General features: G+C 38.5%; 1 protein-coding gene across 7 annotated transcripts in view; it reads left to right on the top strand.

Annotated features, from left to right (window-relative positions):
- The first annotated feature begins 188 nt into the window (after window positions 1-188).
- RSPRY1 (ring finger and SPRY domain containing 1) overlaps window positions 189-20,744 on the top strand; it is a 39,089-nt gene continuing 18,533 nt past the window's right edge. Inside the window, exons 1-7 of one of the 7 annotated variants that reach the window (XM_016128485.2) lie at window positions 189-700; window positions 11,540-12,044; window positions 16,041-16,093; window positions 16,766-16,878; window positions 17,942-18,068; window positions 18,862-18,920; window positions 19,203-19,277. In XM_016128485.2, the coding sequence (XP_015983971.1) occupies window positions 11,695-12,044; window positions 16,041-16,093; window positions 16,766-16,878; window positions 17,942-18,068; window positions 18,862-18,920; window positions 19,203-19,277 (777 nt within the window). In that variant the 5' untranslated portion in view covers window positions 189-700; window positions 11,540-11,694. Of the gene's footprint in view, window positions 701-5,701; window positions 6,576-11,539; window positions 12,045-16,040; window positions 16,094-16,765; window positions 16,879-17,941; window positions 18,069-18,861; window positions 18,921-19,202; window positions 19,278-20,744 lie in introns of those variants that run through there. The other 6 variants (XM_016128483.2, XM_016128484.2, XM_016128486.2 and 3 more) reach the window with 6 other exon arrangements.

Consider the following 20,744-nt stretch of genomic DNA (forward strand, 5'->3'; position numbering starts at 1 on the left):
TCCGATGGAAATCCGGTGCCTAGAAAGCTGGCGGGAGACACTTGATTGGGCCATTCACACCTCAGCAAGGGGATTGGCCAGCTCTCTCCCAGAGGGCGGGCCGGGCCGTGTGGTCACGTGACACACACCCTGAAAGGTGATTGGTTGCCAGGGAGAGGGATTGCCACCGAGGAAGGGGCGTTTCCTAGGGGACTGGGGGAGGCCGGGGCTGTAAGAAGCGGGGGTGGGCCCCGCGCGTAATGGCAGTGCCGTGGCCTCGCGTCCATCTTTACGGCTCTCTCGGACCTGTCACAAAGGAGTCGCGCCGCCGCCGCCGCCCCCTCCTTTGGGTGGACCCGGGAGCTGGAGAAAGTCAGTGCCGCAGCCCGGCCGCGCTGCTCCGGGAAGCCCCTGGGGACGCGGAGTGGGGGGAAGTCTGAGAGCCGGGGACGACCGCGAGGGAGGGGGACAGCCGCCCAAGTCTGCGGCTGGGAGAAGGGACTGGGGTCCGGGGAAGCTCCGGGAAGAGGCCTGGGAGGATTGGCGTTGGGCAGATCCCGAGAAAGAACCCGGAGGCTCTCCGCTGGGTCGCCTGCTGAAGGTGCCCGAAGAGGTTCCTGGAAGAGGATGTTTCCCCTTTAATGGGTTTTTGACCCGAGGAGGTTCTTGGGGGTCGCCTTTCTGAGGAGGTCGCGGCTAAAGGGGCCCAGGTGAGAGGCAGGTAACTCCTGGAAGGTTCTTGATATTTAGGAGGGTTCTCGGGGGTGTCCAGGGCGGAAGAGGTAGATGGGAGGACACTTTGGAAGGGTTTCCTTTTGTGGAGTTTAAGGTTTAGGTGGCACGGGTGGGAGGCAGACCTTCCCTAGGGAGATGTAGAAATACCTCGGGGTCGAGAGATACAGCCGACAGAGAGGCTAGGAGTTGGGAGCCAGAGCTAAAGGATTCTCCTACTCCAGAGGCCTGATGTGAAAAATGGGTATGGGCCTTGGGGAGAGGGGACTGCTGGGCGTCTCCGGGAGGAAGAGACCCCCATCCATAGGAAAGCCCCGGCGGGAATAGTGAGAGGGTACCAGGAACGTCAAGACCCTTCTCTCTGGAGACCGACCAGGTGTCTTAAATACAGAATTCTGCTACTCTGGTCTTAATGCAGGTGGGGCCGGGGAAGTCCATCCCACCAACACACTCTCTGCGGGACTCTAGATCGGGCTTTTGTCCCCACTTGCTGCCTCAATCTCCCTGTCTTTGGGGAGGGAGACCAAGGCAGAGATGGCCCACTGAGACTGCAGTTCTGCCTGGAGTGTTGTACTTTGAACTCTTTAGGGTTGAAAGTGTCTGTTATTGACTAAGTGGAGTCTGGCAGGTGGCCGAGCAACTCGCCTACCGTCTACTTGTCCTTAGACAAGTGACAACTTCCTTAGGTTCTTCTCTAAAATAACACGGTGTGTGAAAGTACTTTACAAACTACATGCTTTGTGAAAGTAAAGTGCTGTGATTCTACTACCAAACAGGTTGCTGTTGAGGAATAAAGAAGTGAAGGCACTTTCTAAACTGAAACAGTACATAGATGTAAGGGAGCAGAATTAATACAGTAGCCTGTGGAGTGCTGGGAGCCATATTGTACTGAAAACAAGGTTTACTGCTTTTTAGGTCATAATATAATCTAAACCCATGGTTTCAACCCCTGCTTAGATGGGGATGGAAGGGTACTGGCAGGAGGCAGCACTGTAATATCTTTTCTTTGAGGAAGTTTTTCCCCGACAGCTGAAATTTTCCTCCAAGTAATTTGATCTCAATAATGTAAACTACCTCATATATATATATATATATATATATTTCACATATATATTTTCACATATATATTCCTATATGGGAATATTTTCTTTATATGGGAGTATTTCCCGTGTGTGTGTGCATGTGTGAGTGTGTGTATGTATTCATGGCCATTGGATGTCTACTGGTAGTGAATACCTTGCTTCCTCAGTTGTGATTTTATAAATGAGACCATTTTTTTTTTTTTCGTTTCCAGGACATTAGCAATTGATTTTAAATTTCTCTTCTGCAATATTTCTATATTTTTCACTGTATATATAGAGTTTGCATTTCTTGACATCTCGCTTTGTAGCTCCCTCTGTGAGGTTATAAGATACTTGTGTTCAGGTATGACATTTTCCTGATACTTGGTGAATGGCATTTGTTAGAGCTGGTTTTCCAAATATTAGGTAATTTGTGATTTTTGTAGTGGTTTTTGGTTTTGTTTTAACAAAATGCTGGCTTGTATTTCCTGTTTTTCTACTCTTAAATTCCGTGGTGCTTTTTGTGAGTTTTCTGATTTCCCAGGATACATGTCCTGACCTACTGCCTCATGTTTTTCTTTGACCTGCTTTCTGCTGTTTTCACGAACTGTTCATTATTTCTTACTCCATAATTATTTTTAAATTATTGATTATAGGAAGGGTTCCAGCATACTCTGTGTGGACTTCTTCTGCTTTCTCAGCAAAATAACTTTTTACTTAGTAAGTTGGCCAAGAATCAAGGGGAAATAAAAACTTAGCATTTTTTGTAATAGTCTGTTACTCTATAGTGAATAGGAGAAGAATTTGGCAAGAGAATAACAAAAAAATTGTATGTTCCTGAAGTGCGTTTACAACAGTCTGTTTCAACTCATGAGCTTAATTCAGTCTGTCAAGAACATTATACTTTGCCTAATAATGAAATAATGTGTTATAATGAAATGGGACGTCACTTTGCATCTTTGAAAATACAATTCTCTTGGATACTCCAATAACTATACAGTAAGAGAAATTATTAGGAGTTCTTAAGGATGGTTATCACTATTACACTACTTTAAACTGGAGATTTTCTGTTTTGTGGTAAGATCCTTGTAAAATAGAATGTGATAGTCCCGGGGTTGCACCATAGATGGGAACCACAGTGGAACCAGTAATCTGTTTCAAAAGAGTTATTTGAGAGTAGTAAACTATCAATTTAGCTTCTCTTCGAATAGTTGACATTTTCAAGACACTTACCATTGAATTCAGATAGTTTATTCTTGGTATTCAAATTAGAAAACTGAAAAACAGAATAGTCAGAGAGTACTGAATGCCAAAACTTGGGCCACAGCTTTTAGGAGGAGATTTTTACAACTTTTAGGAGTGCAAAAGAATGAATATTTTCCCTTTAGTTTATCTATTCAATAAGTCAGCTTTTGAAATAGTTTTCTTGCCAGCTTTTATGATTAGGAAAAATATATATTTGATATATTTTACTCTCAATGTTTGTTCCAAAGGGGAATACTTGCTGGTTAAATATGTAAAAGTGTATTTAACTGTAGATAATGGTGTGATATATACAAGGCTAAATGAGGTAAAGTGGTGGGCTCTTAGAGAATATTCCCATTTCTCCTTTTCTGAGCTTTTGAAACCTAAGAATGCATTTGAGATAGCAAAGAATTGATGCACTCCTTAAGGAATGAACCCTGTTTATAGCTTCCTTATTCCTTGAAATTATAGTTTCCAGGCATAATTTCGTGGGTCCTGTAGACATCAAATAGAAGGTTTAAAATACCTTACTTGGCAAGTTTATTAATTATCTCAGAGTTTAATGGTTCAGTGTTTGCTCTTTCTTACCCCTTCTACCTTCTGAAGAATTACATTTCCTCTCCTGTGCTGACTTAATGCACTGATCCTCAAAGTCTAACTCCTGCGGAGCCCCACCTTGTGGGGAGCCCCACCTCGTGGGAAGCGCAGCTCCTTTTCTTCGGTTCTCATTGCCTCATAGTTGTTCACACTTCACATATGCCTGAGAGCTACTTATTCATACCCTACCAAGCAAATTATTAATGATTACTAAAACCTGGTATTCATAAACCAAGATTAGCTCAACATTAGAGATTACTAATACCTTTTTCCCCCCAGGAAGTCTGTCCTGGGAAATGTGGCACCAGTGCAAAGCTTCTGACTGGGGTTCCCACAGTGTTCAGGAAGGATGCTTATTGGGATGCAGCATCTGTATTATGCCAAGTCGATCTTGGTTTTCCATCGTATATCCTCTTGTGTTTGTTTTGTTTTGTTTTTTATTTTTCATGATAATTACTATTAGCTTCTTTATTGACGAGCTTTTGGTTAATCTTTCACTGTGGTCGGGGATATTGGACCAACAATATTTTGGCTTATAATTTAAGACATGACTGTTGCAGTGCAAATACAAGCCCTCCATACCCTTTTTGCTAATGCTGTTATATATAGTCACCTAACAGATCGCTTGTACAGAGATGCCTGAATGTTACTAAGTTCTGTTTCCACTGGACACATGGTGGAGCGAGAGGCCTCCTCCTGGTGGACCTGACACTATCCATGGGCTCCTCTGGTGTGTACCGTGTTTTAGGTAGGGCACTCAGTGTGTTGTCTGTTGTCTTTCCTTCATCCCTTCACCAGAGGATGAGGGACCTTTTCCATCTTTGCTCAGTGCCTGGTATATAAGCCTTAGATTCATATTTATTGAATGAGGTCTTAGTTTTTCAAAGTGATAAATATTTTGGTAACATTTTCTGTTTTTACAGATTTTAGAATAAATTTACTTTAAAAAGTTGCTGAAAACCTGTTAGGTTCTAGATATCTAATTGAGCATGCAATTGAATGTTTTCAGACACTATTTTAAGTAGATCTTACTAAGGAAAGTGTTGCTATTTATATTGTTTATACATTTCGCTTGTTTTTCTTAATAGAAAAGAGTTTTCTATAATAGAAAAATTTTTATCCTTAAGATTTATGAATCATGTGTTTAAATAACACATCTGTATGATTTCTTGTTTGGTTTCTTGGGCAGAGGGTGGAAATCCCAAATAGTATGGAGTTGTCCATTTGTTTTTCTCCTTTGTATTGCAGCCAACATTCGTGCTTACCTCAGTTCTTCCTTAGTATTTCCTTGTTGGGTCCCAGGGAAAATTTTCAATCTTCAAGACTAGGCAGGGATTATTTACTTCTCTCTTTCTTTCTCTCTCTCTCTCTCTCTCTTTTTTTTTTTTTTTAACTCTTATTTGCTTCTGGAAATTCCTTACTTTATCCCAGCCCTAAATTTTATTTTTAATGCATTTTTTTGAATACCGAAAGGATTTGTCTTGTTCCCTTTGTACTGTTGCAGGTCAGGACTATATTCTATAATTCATTTTGCCATAAGTCTCACCTGACCGCAGACACTACTACAGGGTTAAAATGCTCTCAGTATTTTAAGGGAAGCTTTTTCCAGATACTCTAAGAGTTCAACAAGAAAAAATATATATTTTTCCTTCAAATATGGACTTGCTTAAGTGAACCTCAGTGCATAAGAGAAGTATCAGAATTATCCAGTGCATTTCTCAAGACAACTTGAAGATACAATCCAAGGGATAATAGTACTCTGTGTGACTTAAACCTCAGGTGGCCAGTGTCGCTGCAGGTAGATAATTTAGGACACCTGGGTGGCATGTAAAACTATTAGAGCTGCCTTCCCTTTGGGGAAAAGTGAAGTTCCAACCAAATACTAGATGTTTTAGAGTCTAGAAACAAAAACACTCTTGTTAAAACATCTTTTAGGTGGTATCTGTTCCAATTGGCAAGTGTACTCTTGATATACAGTACATGTTTCTTATCTATTGCACTACCAAATAATCAGTCTTGTCCTTCAATTTTTTCCCCATTTAAACACAATTCTGTAAAAAAAAAAAAAAAAAAAAAAAAAAAAAAAAAAAAATCTGATCTTTGGGGTATCCTGCAGGATATTTTAAAAGCAAATATATTTCTGGGTGAGGATCTCTGTCTTGATAGGGTTTGAGTTACACAGATGTATGCATTTGACAAAACTCAGCACATATGCTTAGCACTTGTACATTTCATTATATGTAAATTTAACCTCTAAAAATATATCGAAGTCCAGTTAGTGATGTGTATGCTGAATTATTTAGGGGAAAGTATACCGATGCCTGCAATTTACTCTGAAATGCATCAGAAAATGAGCTAGATTGATGATGGGTAGAGGTGGATGGATATGTGCTAAAGAAAATATAGTAAAAAGTTAATGATGTAATACAGATGATAGGTATGTGATGGGTCTATTTTGCTGTAAAAATCATCCTTGCTGTGTGTTTGAAGTTGTTCATAATAAAATGGGAGGACAGTAAATATGACATGAGGAGTTATCACTTATAATACTCTCAGGAAAAAATCCAGAACATTTTCTAATGAGAGGAACATTTTCTAAATTTCCAGTGTATTATATATTGTGACTGTTCATGCTGTATGATTTAGCCTTCGAGGAGTGGGTAGTGGAATGTAAAAAAATGCTGCATCCTCTATCACTATTTGGGAACGATGAGGTGAAGATGACGGCAATAGTAATTTCATGCCTGAAGTTGGTTTTTCTTTCTATGGTCATTCATTTAACCAGCTTCTCTTTTCTTGGCAGCATAATCCTGAAGTCTTATTTTCAGAGAAAAGAAAGTGTTCTTAATGTCACTGAGCTGTATTATGATTGAATGCAAGCAAATATTTGAAGAGCTGAATCATTGATTCCTGGACCATTTGTTAGAGAGGATTAGACCAGTTGGCCAGATGTCTCTTGTGGTGAGCTGTTTATGATAGTAGATGTCTGTGTTTTGAGTACCAGATCTCAGTGCTTTAACACTAAACCTACTGAGAGCCCAAGTATGATTTTTTTTCCCTCTCAGAGCAGCTTTAAAAATATATAAAATGCAAAAATTTAATAAATCATAAATGATAGAAATAGAAGGAATAGTCTTTAAAAAAGGAATCAAAGTAAATAATGCCACTCTTCAGAGAAATAGCCTCTCAAAGGAAACGTTGATTATAATTATGCTCTTGCAGTAAAATGGCTGTGAACAGTATGATTTAAAAAGCATTACCATTTAGGTGGTGAGGAGTCTTTCAACTAAGCAATGGCATCCAGTGGTATCATTATCATTAATTCAGTTGATAATTGCCACATCAGTTGATAATTGCCACAGCTGCAAATCTGATAGTTGTATATATTTAAATTATGTGACTAGCTTTTCTTTGGTCTGAAAATCGACTTGACCATCTAATAATGCTAAATAGCCTTCAAAGTTAAAGCGAAGTATATAGGTATTACAGATCTACATAATCTCAGGTGGTATTCATTTTCTCTTCCATTCAGTCTGTCAAACCTTTGATGACATTACCCGTAAGCAGAGTACCACCTAGGTTCATTATGATGCTTCATAGGGTGGATGTGGTGGGAAATATAAGGAACTAATCATTGCATTGATATGCACTGTACATAATCACTAATGGGTGTAACTGGATTCTAATGGGGTTATTTTGGATGACCTCTACAAAAGACTGTGTTCAAAGATCATCTCAATTCATTTTTCTGGAAAGGGAGAATTAACTTTTTTGACTCCAGAAGAAACACTCTTTAGTGTTTTAGTTTGTCCCTTCAATCAGTAGTAGGTCCTGCTTATTCTGCCAGGTTCTTTGTTAGGTTCTGTAGCACAGTGATTTCCAGACCTGGCCATCATCAGAATCACCTAGGAGCTTTTAAGAAAATACTTGCTTGGACCACAGCCTAGAAATTTGGATTCTGGCTATTTGGAATGGAACCAGGAATTTGCATTTTAAGAAATACCTAAGCAATTGTGTTGCCCATCACTTTTGGGATGATTAAGTTACAGTCCCTTCCAGGGTTCTTTGTCTAACAGTGTAGATAGGTCAAAATTATTTCAGAAGAGAGTAGATAAGTTTTGTGAAAGATAAGTTGTTTAGCTATCTAAGTTTTTTAACTCGGGTCTTACTCCAGAGTCCCCAACTCCCAGATAACTTAGTTACCTCCGCGGTTAGCTACCTGCTCATTTTATATCTTGCAGTTTGGGATCCAGTTTAAATGTTGGGCACTTTCACCAGCGCTGTTTCATGTAATCCTCACAGTAGTAATGTGAGATGTAAGAACTATTCCTATCTCTACACTTTGAAGTGTGTCTATAGTAGAGTAATTAGAATGCGTAGCTGTAAATATTGCGGGGCTGGGACCTGCACCCAGTCTGTCTAACTGCAAAGCCCATGTCCTGTGCTGTAGGTGGCCTCTGGCATCTTGTACAAGAGCCGTAGGCTGAGTGTCACGGTCTTAAAACCATGATCCTTGGAAAGCAGGCCACATAATACTTTTTGAAGTGACATCAAAGAAAGCTATCTAAAGTGTAATTTTTTAGCTTCATTACCCAGTCTTTTGCCTAAAGTATTTGTTCTATGAGAAAATTATCACAAGTGACAAGCATTTCCAGATGAAAAGGTATACGTTTTTTAGTGCTGAAAAAATCTGAAAGATCATACACTTTGTGCATTTAAGTGCCCTGCCTTTGGCTATAAAACCCTCAAAAGTACTCTGTGTGCTCATTTTAGAAATTTATAAAAGACACCAGCTCTTATTTTTTCCTTGAATGTTTTATGCCTGCCTTTGAAAGGTCTCCCAGCTTCTCCCACCTAATTAACCTCTTCTTTACATCAGGTCTTCAGAGCTAGTCCTTAAAAAAGAAAGTCTTTGGTTTTGAAATATTTGAAAACTTTTAATTTTTTTTGCTCAGTTTCCTTCTCTGACAAATTCTGTAGTTGACATAATTTTCTGGGTCATTTACAGAAAATGACTTGGAAGAAATTGACCTGAGCTACACTTGAGTTCATTTGGAAATGGGAGGGGGGGCGGGAATAAAAAAAAAACCACTTAATTCTTGTTTTTTCACCTTCAAATTTAGTCAGATTTTTAAAACTACCTGTATATATTGGATGTCTTCCATTTACTTTGAAATTGTACTAAATGGAAATCTGCACAGGCCAATTATTCTACATTTAGTTTATATGAGCCTTAGCGAAAAATGTTTGGGTAGAATAAAGTTTAAGAATTTGAGTTCCAACAAACTTCTTTTTAACCCACTGCTTTCCTCACAAGCATTCCTAACACTTTTTTGTTAATTCTAAATGGCTTTACAAGTATTGACATTCAAATGTAACTTTATAGGGTCCCTTACTCCCCTTCGAGGCTTTGTTTTCTGGGACTTAATTTCACCTCGACATTCTCAAATCATTGCCAGTTATTTTTAGTACCTGACCGATCTCTTCTTCAGGTGTGTCTTTCCCAATTTAATGTGTCTGGTTGGATCAGATCTTTTTGGATATCGTGCCCATCCCAACTTCCATTCCCAAATGGAGTTCCTTTGTTCGGAATCCTGGACCACTCCCTTCTATCCCCACAGAATTATTTGGTTCAGCAATAGATTTTTGTAGCAAAGTGGTTAAGAAACCCTGATAATCCAGAGTATGAATTTCTTTACAGCCTTAAACAGGATGAAGTAGTTATATATAGGGGTATAGAAGCATGTGTTGTTCAGAGAGAAAAGCAAATCACAAAACAATTTGGTATCATCCTAGTTAAGTTAAAAAGAACACATTTGTAAGTACGTAATACTAGGTATGGACATAGACGCATGAGGCTTTAAAAGGGGCTTACTTCTGGGAAAGGAATGGGCTAAAAAGAAAGCCTTTCAGAAGACAGCAGAAAAGAGGCTTGCTTTCACTTCTCTGTGGACATAGGCAACATTTAGATCTTAACATTTTTTATTTTTAAAAATTAGCAGATAAAAATTTTTAATATAATACTTTTAAGATTTTAAGAAAGTGCTCTCCTGGCATATCAGCTGGGCTGCTCACTGCCTAGTTGCAAACCTGCCAGAAAACCTTGGAGCCTGTACCTCCTCTCATCTGCATTGGTCCAACAGAGCCTTCTCTGTGAACTTCTCTATGAGAAGTTCCAGTATATCGCTCCTTAAATAATTGCTTTTTGGTCTTTCTCAGAAACCAGTATAATTTATAAGATCAATAGAAATTTATATCAGGGACCCTTTAAAAGAGTTATTTCTGATTTGTCTCCTGTCCCTTGGTTACCCAGCCTCTGAAGCAAATTATTCACCCGGGTGCCTGCAGTAACGGGAATGGCATTACTTCAACTCTTTGCTGGTTTAGAATGTGTTCTCTTTTAAAAAGCTATTTCCAGCTGAGTCCTTGCTTCATGCTTCTACCTATATTTCAGCAACGTTCTTTTAAGTACAGCCTCCAAATTTTGAAGGCAGCCTGACTGTTTTGGGGGTTCCAAGAACATTTGTAATTTTACTTGGCTCAGCCATTGCTGGCTTGGCGTCTGGAGGGAGATAATGTCTGTTGCTTCTCCTCTCTCTCCTCCCATCCCCTCTTATCCTATCCCTCCTCTGTCTGTCACCCTCTCTTTATAGATTAGAATTAGATTAGATATGTGTAAAGACTTTCTATCCACCTCTCTCTTTTTTCTTCAGTTTTCCCCACTAGGAACAGTAATTAAACTGGGCAAATGTTTTAAAAGAATTTGCTGCAAATCTGTCCAAAATAATAGAAGTAATTTTTCTCTTCTAATCCCACCAAACTATACATTTTATTTGTTCCTGAGCCATTGCTCTCTAATTGTAAATAGCCAAATGTTATTAGTCTCTATTCCTATGTGTCCATCTGCATCCTTACGGGTCCTAGTTTCCAGGTCTCGGCATGATTTTTTTACTTTTATGCTACCAGCTTCATGTCAGCCTCCTGCTTCCAAGTCTTTACTTCTTTCTAGACCTAACCAAATTTTTCTCAGCTTAATGAAGAGCTGTTTCTATCATTAGGGTTTTTTTGTTTTTTGTTTTTACTTTTTTTTTTTTTTTTTTTTTTTTGATGATGATGATAAATGTGTGCGATAAGAATGGCCATCCACGAAGTTTGGGAGGACAGGGACTGTGTCTTGTTCTCCCAGTGCCAGCATGGTGGGTGACACAAGGTGCTTAGTATTTCCAGACAAAGATAATTGGTACATCCTCATTCTTTGTAGCAGACTTGTATAACAAACTGATCATTGTCAGAATGTAACTTTGTGATATATAGTTGCCTTTCCCAAAACAATCTTGCTCACACAACAGAAAAATTTTGTAACTACTTGTATGATTTCTCTAAATTCTTCAGAGAGCTTCCAGTGGGAAACCTCAGCTTGGATAATTTGGAACAAGCTATCCTTTTATTCTTCTTGATATTAAATGAGTACTATCATCACATTTGTATCATAACTTTTTTAACAACAAATATCTAAATAGATATTTCATTTGAAACATACTAAATTTTTTCACACGCTTATATTAAGAAAGGAGACAATTCATTTTCTTATCCACAAAAGAAGTCCTTGAAACAACTGTACACATTCTTCTAAGGTATTGTGTTTAGATAGAACCACACGTGGTTTTTTAAGTAATAACTGGCAATTCCTGTGGTTTATTAGGATATGGTTTAGCAATCAACTTTATAAAATGATAGAAAAGAATTATTGATTGTTAATTTTCTTATGCAGAGATAAATTTTTGTGTCAGAAACCTATAAAAATAACCAAAGATGATTATTCTTTCTAATCCTAATGTCTAAAAAATCAAACTGAGAAAGTTTGAGTAATTGAGTGGCCAAGCATCTTTGATTTATTTTCCTTGTTGTTTCTCTTTGTCTTCTAGAAGTGTTACTGGATGACCAGGATTCCCTGTAATTGATAATGTTGGAGATCAACTCAACAACTTTTCTCAGCGTTCAGTTGTTAAAAACAAATAGGATGCAAGTTCCTCAACTCCATATTATGAAAACCATACTTGGAAAACTGAAAACTATCTAAATGATTGTCTTTGGTTGGGCCGTGTTCTTAGCAAGCAGAAGCCTTGGCCAGGGTCTGCTATTGACTCTCGAGGAGCACATAGCCCACTTCCTGGGCACTCGAGGTGCCACTGCTGCCATGGGTAACTCCTGTATCTGCCGAGATGACAGTGGAGCAGAAGATAGTGTTGACATCCAGCAGCAACAGGCTGAGAACAGTGCAGTACCCACTGCTGACATGAGGAGCCAACCCCGGGACCCTGTTCGGCCACCAAGGAGGGGCCGAGGACCACATGAACCAAGGAGAAAGAAACAAAATGTAGATGGGCTAGTGCTGGACACACTGGCAGTCATACGGACTCTTGTAGATAAGTAAGTACCTGACAATCACCTGTGTAAGGAAAAGTGATCTTCCAGGAACCACAGCTTTTGGACTCCTTCAGTTCATAGGATGTGCTTGCCAAGCCTTTCGCTCATAGGGCAAGGGAGACTATTTCGTCTCTGATGGCAGACTAAATTATAAGGTTTGATGTTTTACTGCTCCCATCTGGAAATGTCTAAACATTTCTGTAGCAGAAAGTGCTAATTCAATCTGCGGTCTTTATAAAGAATATAGTAACTTGAGTTTGTGTTGCAGGCTACAATAGGAAATGGTTTCACGAAGACTCACTCTTATCTTGCTAGCCTGTCTGCTCCACTGACCAGAGATTCAAGATGACTTGTCTTACCAAGAGCCTGGCTGCACGCAACTTGCGTCGGCAACACGAGAACATAACACTAGTGGCGTTTTCATCCTCTTTTATCTCTCTTGTTTGGCTCTCTTAGATCCATTTGGGAAAGTTGTAAATTGAAACTGCAGGGCACACCTGTACCTGTTGTGTTTTTATCCTCCACTTTGTCTAATTCTTAAGTGCAAAATCCAAGATTGAATAACAGTGGAATTAAAGGGCATTGTTCAAACTGAAAAAAATATTTTAGCTTAACTGTATAGTTTAATAGTTAGGAGCATGATGGACCAGGGTTCAAATTCTGGCCCAGCCCCATAACTACATGATACGGATAAGTTACTCCTCTGAGCCTCAGATTTCTCATCTCTAATAGGGGAATAATATTTTTCTTACAGAGATTATCATGAGATAATACATATACAGCATTTACAATAGTGCCTTCTAACAGTTGCTCAATAGATGATAATTATTTTACAAGTTATACCTGGCTTCTTTTTATTTCAGGCTCTGATAGTAAATTTAAGTATCTAAATATTTGATAATATGTAAAAACCCAGTTTCGTTTAGCATTAAGCAAAGTATACCTGTGCATATTATTCTGAGGTGATTTTTTTCCCTCATGGAACTATATCTGTTTTGCACATCTTTTTCTCTGTAGAAGATGCTGGGGAAAGTGGTTCTTACAAATATTCTTCGTAACAAATTTGAGAGGCCTTACTGAATTTATTAAAACCAGCCTTTATAGTAGTACTGATATCTGAATTAACTTGATTTAATGTAATCATAATATGTTTGTAGGTAATACCCAGTGAATATAAATCTGTGCCATTTACATTCCCCAAACTCAAGCAAAGGGCTAGAAGCTGTTATGTAAGTTTCTTCATGGTGACATTTAAAACGTACTATAAAACTGTAATGAAAAGTTGTCCTTCCCAAGTAAGGAAGTAAACCACAAACAATGTTATTTAAGCCTACCGGAAAAACGGGTACAGAATACACTTAGCCATATTTTTTTAGAAAGTGATTCAGAGAGTGTGGGGCAAGGCAGGAGGATTATTTATAAGCTTCAGGAAAATACTACAAATTACGAGTGAATTTGTTGATAAAGCATATAATTCACTTACATGAGGCAATTGGTGTACATTTGATTAATAGGGAAACTTTTACCTTAAGCCTGTTTGTACTCAATTATACTTATAACTCTTCTGAGAATGGAAAAATTAGGCAGATGTAGAGCAAACGTGAAGGGACATGTTGGAGAATATAATGGCAAAACGGTTCAGACAGTTTATAAACATAGTTAACATAGCTTGTTTTTTAGAAACTAAAAAAGGAGAATTTCATAACCTATAAAGTTTATAAGCTGTTGAAACTAAACATAAAAGATGCTTAGTAAAGCTATTCCTAAAACAATGTATGCAGTTATAAAATCTGTATTTATTGTTCTCTTCTCTCTATGTGTTACTTAGGAAAGGATGTCATGGATCTGACAGGAGAGCACAGTCCCTATTGTCATAGTGAGAGAATTGCTACAGGAAGTACACTTTAAATACACTTACTCTAAAACCATTTTGAAGTTCTGTTTGCATTTTTTTCGGTAGTGACTTTACCCTCAGATCGTTGACGTTGTTGACGTTAGTTGCTCTCCTGCGCTTTGGGACTGTAACTTGCAGACTCCTCTTGGTGGAAATTTTTTTCAACACTTGTGTTTGTGTGTTTTCTGTGTCTCTCTCTGTCATTCATGTTTTCTCTCTCTTCCTATCTGATCTTTCACTGTTGTCATTGTCTCCATCTGGGTCCCGGGGACCTTCAGTCGATGACTGAACCTAAAATTGATGGTTCTGAGTTCCCATCCCACTGTAAGATGCCCAGACCCTGCAGCATGGCTTTCTCTGCCTTGTTTTTGTCGCTAGAGACTTACAGCTTTATACCAGTGGTAGCTCAGATTGTCATTCATAACTTTTTCAACTCCCTTCGCTGAGAGGGGAACCTTGTCCCAGCTTCACTTGCACAGGGTGGGTTTTGGTCCCCATTACCTACCTTGCAGTCATAGAGCTCCTGGTCACCTCTGTCTGGTTCCTGACCCAGAACCTGGAGGTCCTATGGCTTTAGCACCCACCTTCTACCAGAAATTTCTTCTGTTTCTGTTCCTCAAAAAGGTTTATCCTTTTTTCAGTGTAGAGACATGTTTGTCCTTTAAGCGTATGTAAAGAGATTTGAGGTGCTCGTAGTCCTTATCGGGTGCCGACCTTGTCATACTTTTGTTATGTTTCCCTTCTTCCCTGATTTTATCCTCTTTACCACCGACCTCCAAATATCAGTGGGTAAACCATTCTAGTGAGTATAAGTTATGTTCTTCCAATCTGCCTGCCATATGTTTGTTTATGAGTTTATATGTAGTGTTTTTTGTTATTTTAAGAATTTACATAACCGATATAGTTATATAAATCTCTTTGTTTTTAACTTCTCTGAACATTATGTTTGAAACCTATATTGCTGTATCTGAAGCTTCAACTCCGCTGGCGGCTGCAAAGTGTTCCTTTGTATACTTGAAGGTACTATATTTTGTCATCCTATAACCCGCTGGTGGTCACTTAGGTGACTTCCACGTTTTCGTTCCTACTGTTAGCTCTGCAGCAAGTAGCCTCATATACATCTATTCCGAGTCCTAGTTTCCCTAGCATGTCGAGTATGTGCATACTTAACCTCGTTATTGCCACGTTGCTCTCCAGAAATGTTTGTATCTGTCAGTTACATCGTTCAAAATAATTTTTTAAATAGGAATTTCCCTTTATTATGAAAAGACACAGGATGTGACTAACCAGTACGTAATGAGTACCTGAAATGAACTTAGTAATTCCCATATCACAAGGTTATTCTGAGGATTAAATGATTGAAGAGACTAGTTTTTTCATTTTTTTTTTCATAGTAAAACAACCACAATATATAAACAAATAAACGGTGACACTGTTCCTTAGTTAGATTTAGCATTGTTTGCTGGAAGATATTTCATTTATTATTGAAATTTTCTAAAGCACTTAGGATTCCCAGGATCACAGTTTGAAAACCCACCAAATTAAGGTATTTAGTGCTCTTTTAGAAGTGTCTAGAATATTAAATAGCTCCTTAAGTTTGGTTTCTTTTTTCTTCTAACACCATATTTTGAAGTTGAAGCATAAAGTGTTATTTCCCAGAAGAACACTTAAAAATGGAGATGTTTATGTAGGCCCTTGTTTCCATAAATCCTCAGCTGGGATCGTTATCTCCCTTCCGGGCATCTCTTTGAGGTAAGTATGAGGAAGATGATGTTGACCTTCCTGACATTGGGCCTCTAGAGGTAAAGGTGAACGTAGGCTCTGGTCTCCAGTTTTACCTCAGGCCACATGGTGGTCCTTACGTGTGCCCTTCTGCGTGTTTTATTTCTGGGCATCATAGACAGCAACCTTGGAAATGAGCACTTGTGGTATGCATTTATCCTTGCAGATTACAGCTCTGGCGGTCCTTCCACCTCTTTCTCTGCATTCATCTGTGTTCCTTTTTTTATTTCTCTTTCTATCCTCATATTTTCAGTGTAAACTTTCTTTTGGAATTGTCATTTCTTGGTTCCTCAAATTTGATGTCTCGAATGTTTCTTTTCCAGTGATCAGGAACCTCCCTATTCGATGATTACATTGCACGAAATGGCAGAAACAGGTATTTTTAAAGTTTTTAAAAAATAGCTCCAGATGAAGTAATAACCAAAAAGAAATGTGGCCACGTTTTTAAATAAAAGATTTCAAAAATACTTAATATATACAACAAAGAAAAAATCCCTTCGTGTATGGAAATTTTCCTATACAAGGGTAATAATTAATAAGCACTATATATTGCATCCTGAATATGTAGCTGCACCTCTCAGTAATGGTTTTATCCCACTGAAATTATTACAAGAAAAATTTTGTGGCATTGATAGATCTTTGATCATAACTCTCCTAGAATGAGGATAATTTTTGTCCCTTAATTTCCTGAGTGTCATTCTGAAAATAAAGCCAGCTGCTTCAGATACTTAATCTCAGTTAACTCCTATGCCATAAGTAAAATGCTAACAACGGTTTTAAATCATATTTTGAGAACCCAGAACCATACCTTGAATTTTCTCTAAGATGCCCAGAAATCACCAGACTCCTGTGAGTTAGGATTCTTTGACTCTACCATGGTGGTCAGCAATTGATGACTATGTCCATGCCAGATATTAACTGCTTAAAATCTACAGGGTGAAAGCCAAAAGGGTTTCTGTTTTAATGTAAAGTCATTTTGTGTTGTAAGTTATATATTTTCACATTTTTAAAAATGGCTCATCGTATAATCTTCTTGACTTGCTCTTAGATGAAGGATGGTTGGATGTTGTCCAGTCTTTAATTAGAGTTATTCCATTGGAAGATCCTTTGGGACCAGCTGTTATAACATTGTTATTAGATGAATGTCCATTGCCCACTAAAGTAAGTTAATTCTTTTATGAAACTGTCATCTATGCTTAAATACAGGATGAGTCAAATACAGGATTATTTGATATTAATGCATTTATTCTTCATACCTTTGGGGTCTGTTTTATTTCATATTAATTTCATTATGTAAGTTTGTTTTTTTTTTATTACTAATGAAATACTACATCTTCCTATCAGTAGCTTACTATAAGGCTTTAGTTTAACATTTTTTAAATGTTAAAAATTGAAGCATTTGTATCTGAAATGCAATCTTTATTTGGAAACCAGAGGAGAATGTTAAGTTGCTAAGCCGATTTTATTACCTTTCTTTGAATAATTTCCTCATAACAGAAAATTTTAAAACATTTTCTGTTAAGAAAAACTATTATGCTGAAAGCCCTTTCGAGTCTTACTCAAGCATTAAAGATTAGTGTAACCTTTATTATCCCTTACATAGAACAAAAGTATCAATATTTTCATCGCTTTAGTCCATTTATTCTATGGAATCCTTTTTTTACCATTTTGGATTCTGGCATCTTTCATTAGTTTACACCTCAGACAGTTAGGTCCAGAATGGAAAAACATTTTGGACAGAAGGGGAAAGTCTTGGCCTAGTCACTGACGAACAAACCTTTGCCCAGGCTTACACACGGTTTCTGTTATAATTTGCTTCAAAACTGGTGAGATTTGTCCTTGCTTGGTAAAATGTCATTTTCGAAGGTAACTTTTTACTTCAACATCACTAGACCCTATTGTTATAAATTATAGTGGCCTTTGGGTAGATTTAGTCTACTCAAATGATATAATGATTTAATGATTCGAGAGTATATAGCATATGGCTGATACAACTGGTGCATTTCGAGTAAAATGGAATCTAGGAATTCATGTAAGAAAACTTTCAGGTTGATCAAATACTATTTCCCATCAATAATGGTATTATTGGGTACATTATATCATTTTCCTATGGTTATTCTGAGTCAATTTAACACCTGGTTATAGCTTTTGTCTGAAAGAATTGCCTTGGGGAAAAACCTAAGTAGTGTATTTATCAAATATACTTATTCATTTCTGTTTTTAGGATGCACTTCAGAAGTTGACAGAAATTCTCAATTTAAATGGAGAAGTGGCTTGCCAGGACTCAGGTCATCCTGCCAAACACAGGAACACTTCTGCCGTCCTAGGCTGCTTGGCTGAGAAGCTAGCAGGTAACCCTGGGGGGCGCCACCAAGGAGGGTCTCAAGTCGGACACCGTGGGGGAGATTACACTACAGGTCTTTGGTCAAACCTGCTGTACAAGAGAAAAGTGTCTCCCTCCACCCCCACCCCCCAAAATGAGGGACAGATATAACAGGAAAAAAATGATTCAGAGGCCACAGAAATAAATGTAATCTAATTGAGCTTTGAGCATTTTCAGAGGGAAATTTAAAAGGAAAAGGTTTACTCACTTGTTTTAAAATTAAGAATAGGAGAAAAGGCTAAACTCAATATAACAAATAAAATTTTGTATGTATGTGTATATAACATACACATAGGCACACACACCTTAAAACTCTAGGTAATAGAGACACACAAGGTGGGGGAAGAGAAAAAGAAACTTTAAATTGGAGCAGTTTCTGAGAAGAGAAGCAGTTATTTAACTTGTTTATGAATGTTACCCATTTTAGAACAGTTCACATTAAAATACTGGTGAGTAACTCAGCTAGTTATGTCATGTATGGTGGAAGAAACAATGGATTAGAAATCAGAACACGTGGGTGCTGGTTCGGATGCTGCCATGCGCTGCCCAAGCGCCTGGAGTAAGTCACTTCACTCCAGGGCTCAGTTGCTCTACTGTGAAATGGGGATAGTACTGGTCCCTACCTCGGAGGCTTGATAAGATAACATGCAGGAGAGTACTTTGTTAAAGAATTCTACCAAAACAATTTTATCGTTATTAGTTACTAATTAAAAATAATGTGACACATTTAATTATATCCGGTGTTTGTTGTATTCGTCTAGGTCCTGCAAGTATAGGTTTGCTTAGCCCAGGAATACTGGAATATTTGCTACAGTGTCTGGTAAGTGAGACATCAAAGCTAGTTATTCTTAGTCATCTAGAATTGTTCATTTTTTTAAAATCGCCAGCTTAGCCACTAGCACAGAGAATGGAATCAGTTCTGAATTTTATTTGCAGGTGTTTCCTGAGTGTTTGTTCCCTTCTATGTTAAAAAAAAAAAAAAAAAAAAACACGAGGGTGGGATAGGAATTTATTACAAGCAAAAACAGCAGCTGTGTTGGTCTGGCTGTAAATTTAGTTATGAGAGAGCAGCTACGATTGGCTTTTTTGTGTGTGTCCTTAGAGTCTGCCAAATGGTAGTAAGGACCTCCCCAGTGGAAACAAAATTACATGGCATTCCAAGCCAGGAAATCATCAGGTCAGATTCCCGGTGTCTGTAAATCTCCACCCCTCCCTCCCTCCCTCCCTCTTTGTTGCTGCTCTTAAAACTGTTGTTGAGGATTTGATATATTGTCTGTGAAGCTTGCGGTTTGCTGTGGCCGTGTTGTCAGATCTCGCACGTTGCTAGACTACAATCTTGACTGGTCTGTATTTTTTAAAGTTATTTTTGCAGGCCTAGTGAGCATTGGACTTTTTCAAAACCTGAAAGACCTTATTTGTCAGTGCTTATACAATGTGTACTTCAAACATTTAACACTATGTTACAGAGCGTTCTGGGATACAGAAGTAGCATAACAGTCCTTTGCCCTCAAGAAGTTTCCTATTAGTTGAGGAAATGGAACTACTCAGACATGACGGTTTGCCTCCATTCTATGACAGAATGTGATCAAGGGCACAGTCCTTCAGACTGAGTGCCGTGAGAGTTCTGAGAAGGTGATGGGGAGGTACAAGGTGTAGCTAGTGAGAGCTGGGAGAGTGGGAGGTGGGAGGTGTGGGTGGTGAGAGCCAGGAGAGTCATAAAAGACTTCTTGACAAAGGTGGGACCTCAGCTCTGTCACACCATAAGATGAGGATTTGATTGTGCTCACAGGAGGCAAAAATGGGTTTCTTAGCTAAGGGCACATCACCGGCAGAAGCTCAGAAATAGACATGACCTTGTTCCTGGCATATAACAGAGAATTGTCTGATCAGAAGATAGTGCTCAGAGACAGGAGGACATAGACTGAGTAGCCAGGAGGGGAGGGCTCAGGGCCTGAAAAGCCAGACAGACAGTGGGATCGAGAATGGATATGGCAAGAAGCAGGATGCTTGCTAAACAGGCTTTGCTGCTGGGGAGGGTGGTGGTTATGTGAGCTTTGCAGAGCCTAGTTGGGCACCAGGGAAGGGAATGGAATCGTCTGATGACGTAGAGCTCCTTCGCAGGCTCCTAACGTAGCTGTGCAAAAGGGTAGCTGTGGGAAGATGTGATGTTAAGCAGATCTTTCTTTAAATGTAAACACATGTGACATGGACTTAAAAGTGACTGAAAGAGCTCACTTGCTTTCTCCCATCTACCATCAGCATTTCTGGACTTGCTTTCAGAGAACAGATTGAAAACTAAGTCAATAGTTATGAATTGCATTATTTTGAAACACTTGATGAATACTTCCTTTTAGGGTTCTGAATAAAAAGTCATTTTTTGCTACAATTTTAGGTTTCTGTTTGGCCTGCTTCAGTGAATGTAAGAATCAGTGTTATTTAACAAAGCCCTAATATAAATGTTACTAAGTAAAATGACAGTGCATTTAGCAGGATACTTTTGAAATTTCCACATCTATAAATGAACCCAGTAACCTTAAGAAAATAACATAAGATTTGAAGAGACTCTGTCTTGGTTCTTCATTACTAACAATATAAGCAGGTTGGATAATCGAGACTTGCATGAGTAAAACTTTTCTGACTGCTT

This window comes from Rousettus aegyptiacus, unplaced genomic scaffold (genome assembly GCF_014176215.1).
Source record: "Rousettus aegyptiacus isolate mRouAeg1 unplaced genomic scaffold, mRouAeg1.p scaffold_m13_p_14, whole genome shotgun sequence".
In the NCBI taxonomy this organism is placed as follows: Eukaryota; Metazoa; Chordata; class Mammalia; order Chiroptera; family Pteropodidae; genus Rousettus; species Rousettus aegyptiacus.